General features: G+C 48.2%; 1 protein-coding gene across 1 annotated transcript in view; it reads right to left on the bottom strand.

The window, feature by feature from the left end:
- LOC132583151 (vomeronasal type-2 receptor 26-like) overlaps positions 1-9,908 on the bottom strand; it is a 39,453-nt gene extending 29,545 nt beyond the window's left edge. The window contains exons 1-4 of the mRNA XM_060254824.1: positions 9,708-9,908; positions 9,022-9,125; positions 7,829-7,979; positions 2,201-3,061 (exon numbers count right to left, since the gene is read on the bottom strand). Of these exons, the coding sequence (XP_060110807.1) occupies positions 2,201-3,061; positions 7,829-7,979; positions 9,022-9,125; positions 9,708-9,908 (1,317 nt within the window). The remainder of the gene's footprint in view (positions 1-2,200; positions 3,062-7,828; positions 7,980-9,021; positions 9,126-9,707) is intronic.
- Positions 9,909-10,257: the final 349 nt, after the last annotated feature.

A 10,257-nucleotide genomic window follows, 5' to 3' on the forward strand; every position in this document is an offset into this window, starting at 1 on the left:
TGGTGAGCCCAACCTGCCCATCCGGTTATACCGCCGGTTATAACTGGGGAACAATATAGTTTTGTAGATAAACACATTGCCCTCAGTCTGCGTCATGGTGTGTTTGCATTATCCTGATGACCACACAAAGTAAGTTATGTACAAAAGCTTGCAATGCCAAGTCATTTTATCTTTTTCCCTGGGTGCTTGGGTACAGAGCATTGGCCATGAGATTTCTTTAATGATGTCAATAAATCAAAAGTTTGCGACTCGGTTGTTAAATTTTAAAGGATTTCCTAATATGATTTCTCCTGTTTGTTTGGACTGTAGTGGTCATTGACTGTAATAATAAAGTATGTATGTATGTGGTTTGCAATTTACAGATACACACCAGAACAGCATACTCGGGATTGTTACAGCACAGACTTCAGATTTTGATGCAATAATTCAGAGCAAGAAGTGTCAGTTATCAAAGATTGTTAATATTGCAAGTGTGCTAATGCTTTAAGGACATTTTATTTTAATGTTTTTTAAAAAAATCTTTTGTTGTGTTTGTGCTCTATAAAGTTTATATCGCCGTTACCGAGCATTACATTTTATGACACACATGGCCCGCCTTGACAAGGTCTCATTTATGTTGGATCTGCCCCTCATAACAAATGAGTTTGGCAGCTGTGAGGTAGACTGTTATTGATTTTCTTCCCATCTAATCCTTTCTTAATTCTTTCAGTACACTTCTAATTGGAAGCTAAACAAATATGTGCTGTGGCTGCTTTATTTCCACTGCGCTCTATTGCACTCTGCTAAGTATCCTAAAACAACAGAAGGACACTGGATAACCATTTGTCAGCGATGTTTTCGGCTATCATGCATTGTGCAGTGAGTTGGACTATATGGTCCGTAAGTCCTTTCTAGCTTACAATTCTAAAATTATACATACATACTTAAATACACACACACACACACACACACACACACACACACACACACATATATATATATATATATATATATATATATATATATATATATATATATATATATATATATATATATATATATATATATATATAGTAAAATTTTATTATTAAAAAAAGATACAGACATCAGCACCAAAGCATAAAAAGGATACAGACACCAACACTAAAAATTCACCCCTTCCCCAAGGAAAAAACCCCTACAATGAACATATACAAAAAAGGAAACAATTAACAAATTGAGGTATCGATAGAGAGCTCAGCATTCAGCATGTATACAGAAAAAAAAGATTTCTTTCTCTATCTCTTCTTAAAACAAGTAAAATTAAAATATAGAGAGAAATTTGCTTTCGTTTCCCCCATAAATTGATTAAGGGTTTAATCATGCTTTAAATATTATTTTGTGTTATGTATAAAATAAAGTCATGCTATGTTGCCAAAAATCTGAAGTTTTGGCTCTATTTTAATTTAGTTTGCTAATCTTCCAGTCATAGCTATCTGCCCTAACTCAGTATTAAGACTGAAATGTTAATAATTCTACAAATTTCCAACTTTTGCCTAGTGTCCTACAGGCTGCCATTAACTATCAGTCCCTTAGATGTCACATTTCCCCCCTTGCCACAGCCCTTCTCCAACATGATTCAAGAACCATTTGGATTAAGTGTTCTCAAGAAGAACAAGATAAAGGTTTAAATTATAACAAGAGATATTTGCATTCCAAGATTACATTTTGCACAGGCTGCAGTCTGTGATAGATTGTGATTAAAACTTGCATTTAGTACAGGCTGTACTCTGCAATTGATGGTGCTGACAATTAAAAAGCGATAACCTAAACACTGGACTAGACTTGAACTTACCTGCTGTGAATGGTTCTTGACAGAGATCTGCTTAAATTAACTGGTGGTGGCGATTCTTGAAAAAGACTGGCTAAAATGGAAGGACTACTGGCTATCTGTAGGATCATGACACAAAGGAGTAACTACAAGGGATTCTTTTTGCAAAAGATTGTAGTACAAAAAGGGAAAAAAGGACAACATTGCAACAAAAGGATATCTTAGATTTACATATGTATGTTTATAGTAAATGATGGAGCAAATGGTGAACAAGGCTGAAGCTTGGAGAATTGTGACATTCTAGAGTGGACAGGAGAGGAAACAAATTGATGAAGATGAATCCAGAAATCCTAAGTAGTGCAAACTGTAACTTTTTTTGTTGCCAGAGAAATGATTTTCTAAGATAGTTACCTGCCATAACGGTTGATGGAACAGGCTGTATTTCTTCCTCTTCAGCATTCTTCTGTGTCCATAAGGAGATGAATACAGGTCATGTAAAGCATGTGCTACAGCATAGACAGCATTATAGATAGTGTAGCTAGTACCGGTCATACTCATTTCAAAAACATCAGCTGAAAGGCTCTCCAGTTTCTCCTCCCCAGTGCAATTTTTATGAAAGTCCTTCTTTACCTTTGACTCAGAGAATTCACAGAGGAATGCCTGTTCCCAGAAGTCTCTGATGAAGCCATCTCCTTTGGTCCTAAGATGCTTTCTGCTCTGAAGAAACTGATGGAATCCTGGAAGTTCATTTGTGTGAACCGTGAAGGAGATTGCACCATGAAGGATCATGTTGCCCCAATCTCTTTGATAATAATAAGATGTAAAATCCATCTGAATAGCGGTAATGTAAACTTTACCTTTAGTCTTTGCTGTTGTGAACCCTTCTTCTGAAAGTCTTATGACCCATCTAATAAATAAAACAGTACCAGTGTCTCCAAAAAGAACAACCGTATCAGCCTTACTCTCCATTACAATGTCATAATGTTTCAATGCATATTCCATCATGCCAAAATAAGAACTTATCATAAAGTTCTGGCGGAGTTCTGATACGAAGGCCACGCAGATGCCATTCTGATAAAACAGAGGAACCATGGCATGCTGAAATCTTTCCCCACGTTCATCATCCACAGTAATAAACCCAATCCATGTCCACCTGAAATGCAGAATTAACTGCAGGATCCCCTTGTACTGCTGGGCTTCATTTGGCACCATCCGATAAGTGGAAAGTCCTGACAAGGTTTCATTCATTAATGACGTAGAACTGTAGGTGAGCTAAAAGAAGTCAACATTGGGAAGAAAATGAAAAAAATGTGAGAGTGAAAAGGTTTCAATATACTGATTGGTGTGAGTGAATCCATGCTCTTAAAAAATGTGCATACTTTCCAGTTAAGAAAATTCGGCCTCCTCCCAGCCGAGCGGCTTTCCCCGCTGAGGCTGGGGGCCGTCCTTTGCCTCCCCGGATGGAGGGAGACAGTTTTTGAACAATCCAGAGGGAGGGGGCGAGGAGCGGCCTTAAAAGGATGGCCCCGCCTCCTCCAACGCAGTTTTGAAAAGTTTCTCGGCCTGCCCGCCAAGCCATCATGCAGCGCAGGCAAAGGCTGGTCACCTGTTATAGGGGCTGGGTAGGAATTTTTCACTCCCTGACAATTGGCTGGTTTCGGGGAGTGTTTTTGCCTACCCTGTACTGCAGGTAGTGGGTGATGGCAATTGGATTGGCGGTGCCATTTAATTATTTGGTCACTGGCTGTTTTGTGGGAATATGTTGGGGTTTGGTGAGCTCCCGTGGCACCACCATTTTGGTGAATGGCCTCCCTGGGTGATCGTTAAGCTGTACAGCCCAAGGTCAGCTCCGGGGAGGCTGGGGGATCCCGTCACATGGAGAGTGTCCACATTCCGAGCTGCACGGCTTTGTGGATGGTGGAGCTTTTGTGAGCGGGATCAGGTTGCCGGGCCAGCCGGGTCTGTGCCGTAGTGTTGGCCCACACCCGGGGCTTAGGGGGGCTCGCCCTTTTTCGGGTCAAGGAGGTGGTCCGGTTGACCCCTGGCTTGATCTGTCCCCCATTGTTTCTTCCCTTGCCATTTAAGTTAATAAAGTGGCCCTTTATTCCACTTCTGTGTCTGTCTCATCATTCCGACTGGGGGGGGCAATAACCTATGCTTCTGTTTTTTGGTCATTTATGGAGAAGAAATGAAAATGGTTTAATTTGCTGGGAATGTGAAAGGCCTGATGAAGAACTAGATGCATACATCTGATTACATTAGATCAATTCTCATGAAAGCATCTGCCGTAATAAAGGTTATTAGTCAGTAGCTGCAAACTAAAACAGGAGTCCAATGTGGTACCTTTAAAATACTAACAGCTTTCAAATTTCAAGGAAAAAATAGTAACAGCTACACATCTCAATGAATTCAAATGATCTTTTTAGAATGGGAGGTGTGCGTTTAGCACCAATGATTCTTTTTTAAAAAGATTTTTGGATGTTTCACCCTATACTGCTATTCACTTTTTGAGTTAATTCTATGTTCAAAACACCATTTTGTATGGAAGAGCTTTCAGTCACAAAATGTAATGTGCCAAATAGCCCTTTCAGACATGGAATATATCACCGTACTTGGATTTGTCATCATCCATTTGTGAATCAGACATTGCTATTGAATCTAAAATAATTACATTGCATAGTAATCGCTGCTGCATGGGGAAGCATCTACAAAGGACTGCTCTTTACCAGCATGTTGCCACATGTGCCCATTCCTGGGGAAGGTACACCAGAGTCAGATCGGCTTGGCAACATCCGTACTGGATGACTGCAACACACTATGGGTGCTGACCTGGACAGCCCAGGCTAGCCTGCTCTCATCAGTTCTCAAAAGCTAAACCGGATCAACCTTGGCTAGTATTTGGAAGGATCATCCCCAAGGAATACTAGGGCTTGGTGCGGAGGCAGGCAATGGCAAATCACCTTTGTCTTAAAAACAAGCCTAGCTCACCACCAGGTGATGCATAATGCTAGAAGAGCAAGAAATTCTGGCAGCCAAACACTCTTAGGATCTCCTGGCTATACTATATACAATGCGCTATAACAACACCAACAATAATGATAAGCTAGATGCCATACATGGGACTGCATTTGTTCAGAATGTTAGCTGGGGATCACTGTAGTGAAGAAGAGCTAAGCTGAATCCAGTAGCACCTTCAAGATTAAGAAGAATTTCAGGACATACTCTGTCAAGTGGAAAACCTCCATTCATCAAACAAAAGGACAGATTCAGCTGCCTTGTATCAACTATAGGATTTCCCAGTTTATTTTCAGTCTATTTTTAATCATCTAAAGTCCCAAACTAATTGGATGCAAGTTAAGGTCATTTGCCCCCCCAGTCGGAATGAAGAGGCAGACACAGGAATTGGGTTTAAAACCGGGCCGCTTTATTAAACACATAAAACTGTAACTGGCAGGGGGTGAAACCTGAACCAGACAAGCCCTGGGGTCAACACCTGGACCCCGCCTTGTCCAAAGGGCGAGCCACCCTGCCCCCAGCACAAGCCCGCCGTATTCGGGTTGTAGCTGAGCGGCCAGGCCTCCAGCCATCACCCTCTGGGCTGGCATCGATCCCCATGGAAGGATCCAACCAGGTGAGGCTCCGAGTGATCTGCATCACCGCACTGAGCCGTGTAGCCCATCTACGGTTCCTGCAGACCACCGCACCAACGGTGCTAGGCCATAGGTGCTCCCCTGGAAAACCCTGTGGCCAAACCTCCTCCAGCCTGCGACCTTAACCCTTACCATTACCAAACTAAACTAACCGGCAGTACAAGGTAGGCAAAAAACACCCCCACAATGGCCAATTGTGTGGAGATGAAAAAATTCCTACCTGGCCCCTAATAAGGCGACCAGCATACGCCTGTACTGCCGAAAGGGACGGGTGGGCGGGCAGAGAGCCAAAAGAAACTGCGTGCGGGGAGAGCGGGGGCCGGGGCTTAAATAGCCCCGGCTCCGCGCCCGCAGCAAACCCCGTATGTGGGGTGATATTGCCCCTCCCTCCTTCCGGGGCGGCAAAGGCGGCCCCCAGCCTGAGCGCCGGCGAGCCGGCTTGGCTGGGAGGGGCCGGACATTGCCCCCCCAGTCGGAATGAAGAGGCAGACACAGGAATTGGGTTTAAAACCGGGCCGCTTTATTAAACACATAAAACTGTAACTGGCAGGGGGTGAAACCTGAACCAGACAAGCCCTGGGGTCAACACCTGGACCCCGCCTTGTCCAAAGGGCGAGCCACCCTGCCCCCAGCACAAGCCCGCCGTATTCGGGTTGTAGCTGAGCGGCCAGGCCTCCAGCCATCACCCTCTGGGCTGGCATCGATCCCCATGGAAGGATCCAACCAGGTGAGGCTCCGAGTGATCTGCATCACCGCACTGAGCCGTGTAGCCCATCTACGGTTCCTGCAGACCACCGCACCAACGGTGCTAGGCCATAGGTGCTCCCCTGGAAAACCCTGTGGCCAAACCTCCTCCAGCCACCGCCAATGCCAAGCCTCTGCTTAGGCATTAGCGCCCCACCGGGTGGCCCAGAGCCAACCGAAACCCCCTGCCCTAACCACTAAAAGCCCGGTTGCCCAACTCAAAAACACCATCTGGCCGATACCGGTCAGCCTACTAGAACAGCAGGGGCGTACTCCCAGGCCCGGAGTAGCCCCGCGCTGAGGCCAGGCTGGGCGCCCCCCCCCAGACCGTCTGGAAATGGAAAACTGAAAACCGTGCTGTGCCCGCAGATGAGAACCGACGTCACTCACCACGAGCCTAGCATCTGAAAAACAAACAGCAGTCAGCATAAACAACAATACAACCAAAGAGCCCCCCTACCCACCAGTAGGTAACCAGAGGGCAATGTAAGTTCGGCCGGCCGCAGAGCGCCGCCTGCTCATGTGCCAGATGGCGGAGTGCCATCGGGCGGATGTGGGTAGGCCCCTTTTCCAGGTGGCTGCTGCCCGCCCCCGCTGCCCCCGGGGGTCCTACCTCCCGGTCTGGATGTAGATCTGCTACAGGCCGAAAGTGCGTGGGCCCCGCTGCAGAGCGGGCACTCATGCCGGAACTTACAAGGTTTCCTGGGGCACGCACCCTTGGATGCAAATTCCCAACATAACGGGCGGGAGTGGACTGGCTGGCCCGGAGTATCACTGGCCCCTGTAGAGCACTGCTGCTGCTGCAACCTCTGCACCAGATGGCCGCTGTCAGCCCTATCTCCAGCATTTGGTTTTGCCGGGGCCATCAATTGCAACCAGAGTTGCTGATTTATTTGGTCCCAGGGCATCCCAGGATTCACAGCGGCCCTCATGCGGAAGGCCTCGTCGTACTGCAGCCATGCTGCACCGACGAAGTCTGTATAGGCCCTATAAACAATATCTATGTATTGAAAAAGGGCCGCCGCACGTGCCGGCTGCGCTCTCGCAATGACTCCGGCATAAATGAGGAAACCGGGCAACCAGTTTGCCCAGGACCGATCTACCTTCCTGCGTTTTAGCTTTTCCTTCTCCTTGTCATCGAGCTCGTCCTTATTTTTCTTTTCGAGCTCTCTAAAAAGGAGGCTAAACACGTCCACATACTCCCCCCGGAGAATTTTCTCCCGCGTAGCGGCTGTCAGGTGATCGCCCAGAGGCAAGGAAGTATCACCATAGGGGAGGATATGGAAAGGGATGTTCGCGTAAGGGTTGGGGGGGTAAAACCACCCACTGCCCTGGACCGCTGGCCATATCCCCTGAAATTGTCCAAGCTGCTGACCACCCCATGGCAAAACCCCAGGAGAGGGCAGGGAGGCAGGGGTAGCAGGTGGCGCCACAGCGCCCACCTGCTGACCAACAGGGGAAAAAACTGAACTAGGCAGCGGGCTCGGTGTATGAGGACCCCAAGACCACGGCTGAACAGAGCGGGACTGCTCCCCTGCTCCGAACTGTCCGACCGCCCATGCTGCTCCGCCCACTGGTGACGGGTGAGGAGGAAGTTGAATAGGGCCCCACGGCCACCCCTGAACTGGCGGAAGGGGAGGCTTACCACCATCGCCCGGAAAGACACCAGCACCTCCAGGGGTCTGTGGCCCACCGCTGCCAGATGCGCCGTCCCTCGGTGCCGTACCCGATGGGCCTTCCCCAGGATCCTCCTCCTGGTCTGGTTCCAGTGGCGCTTCCGGTTCAGCTGGCTCACCCTGCAAGGCAGAAAGACGGGCGAGCACCTCCGCTTCAAAAGTCAGCCGTGCCGAGCGGCCGGAGGCACGCCGGCGACCCTCCCAAATGGGAGCGCCCCTAGCAACTCTTTCCTGTTCTAGGGCCGCCAGCTGACCAATAATGGCCAGTCTCACACGCTCGCTTTGCCCAGGCTCTTCCACTGGGGGCCCCTGCTGACCCCGCCCCCGGGGTGGGCGGGCGGGCTGCTTGCCCTTGGATTTGCCCTGCCCCTTTTTAGGTGCCATCCTACTTACCCTATAACCAGACAAAACCTGGATGACTTCCCACTGCCGTAAGGAGGTTCCTTGCTACACCTCTACCCAACCTTGGCACAGTGGTATAGTAGTTAAAGCAAAGCAGGCGTCACCCAGTCACTGCAGCTGGTGTAGGCACAGGCCAACAGGCCAAGATAATAGGGAGAGGGGGGGGGGCAGGTAGCACCCAGCCTGACTTTCCCTGCAAGGAACACCCAGCGTATGCTAGTCCTTGGCAATCACAAACCCACACTCCACTTAAGCACCCCACGAAAGAAAGGCTATTGCACAATGACAAGCCAGAAGCCTCCAGAAGCCGACCCCCACCAACAACCCACAGTGAGCCTCCCCCCAGACAGCGGGGGGGAAGAAGAGGGTCAAAGCCTCGTCACCCGAGGGCCTGTAGCCGTAAATCAGCTACTATGCTCAGGGGCTGGTAGCTCTCGAAGCACCAGCGCTGACAGCTGAGCCTCGCAAGCGCTGCTTGCCGGACGCACGCGCCAACGGCCCCTTCCCCGCCGCGCTAAACAGCTGACCCTAGCAAGCGCCGAACAGCTGAGCCGCTCCAGCGCCGCTCCGCCGAACGCACGCGCCCAGGGCCCTTTGCCCCCTAAACAGCTGATCACAGCAAGTGCCAATCTGCCCGCCGCGTGCGCTCCTCACAGCCGCTGTGGCTGGGAATAAAGAGGCCGCTGCGCTCGCTCCCAGCTCAGGCCGACCAGCCCGCCAACCCTCCAAGCCTAAAACAACTTAGCCACGCAGCGCCGACACGCTGGCCGCCTTCGCTCCGCCGAACAAGGAAGGTAAGGACTGCCGCTCCACTTCAAGAGTCCCGGCCCTGTCCTTCAGCAGCCCGACGCGCTGCGCACGAGGCTCTCAACCAGAGAGCCAAAAGAAACTGCGTGCGGGGAGAGCGGGGGCCGGGGCTTAAATAGCCCCGGCTCCGCGCCCGCAGCAAACCCCGTATGTGGGGTGATATTGCCCCTCCCTCCTTCCGGGGCGGCAAAGGCGGCCCCCAGCCTGAGCGCCGGCGAGCCGGCTTGGCTGGGAGGGGCCGGACAACTTCTTCTGTGCACTCTTTAATGACAATCTGGTTGGCTATTACTGTCTGTCATGGATTTTGGAACTCCCTTCCCTTTGCTTTTTGTTTTAGGTAATATTCTGTTACTATATTTCTACATTGTTATGAAATGCCTTGGCCAAACTTTTTATAGAAAGGCAGCAAATACTCAAGTATAACTAAAAGTATAAGGCATGGACAGAGACAATGAAATATGTTTTAAATTTTGGCATCACTATATTCTCATGTGGATAAATATTTTTAAAAGGCATATATCATGAAGGTATGAATAATTTAGAAGATCTGTTTTTCTTGGCCATGAAAAATGAGATAAGACTGATTTATAACATTGACAATACGTTGGAGTCCATTCAAATTCTGAATACCTGGCCTACCTGTGGAATGTTGTAGATAGATAACACATTTGCTATGTAGAGAGAAGTTTTCGCTTCAGCTCCTCCAACAACTGCTATCAGATTGTTCTGGAGGTCACACTTGTAGTTGGGAATAAATCTGTTCTTTGTAGAGAGAAGTTGTAATGCAGCATGATAAGTCTCTTGTTCATTAAGGTAACTGTCACGTATGTGGAAGCCCATGGTGACATTGGGCAAGAGCTGGAGGTTTTCATTGAGTTCTTTCACAGTAAATACCAAAGCCAAGGCATGTTGATAATAACTAGTCTGTACACTGTAACAAAAAAACCAGAGTAAATAAGCAACATTTTTGTAATATCATTGTATGTCAGGCTTGATTATTTATATCTGACATGAAATATCAGTTATGATATCAGGACATTGGACTTATTTGAGGCATGGTCAGAATCCAGCTAATATAAATTTCCACCCCTCTCTAATTCCAGGGATATTTCTGTGTATTTTGGGTGATTATTTATATTTTAATATCCCTCTAGGGAGTAAGTGCTTTGACTTCATTATGCTCCAATGT

The sequence above is a fragment of the Heteronotia binoei genome, chromosome 15 (assembly GCF_032191835.1).
Source record: "Heteronotia binoei isolate CCM8104 ecotype False Entrance Well chromosome 15, APGP_CSIRO_Hbin_v1, whole genome shotgun sequence".
Taxonomy (NCBI): domain Eukaryota; kingdom Metazoa; phylum Chordata; class Lepidosauria; order Squamata; family Gekkonidae; genus Heteronotia; species Heteronotia binoei.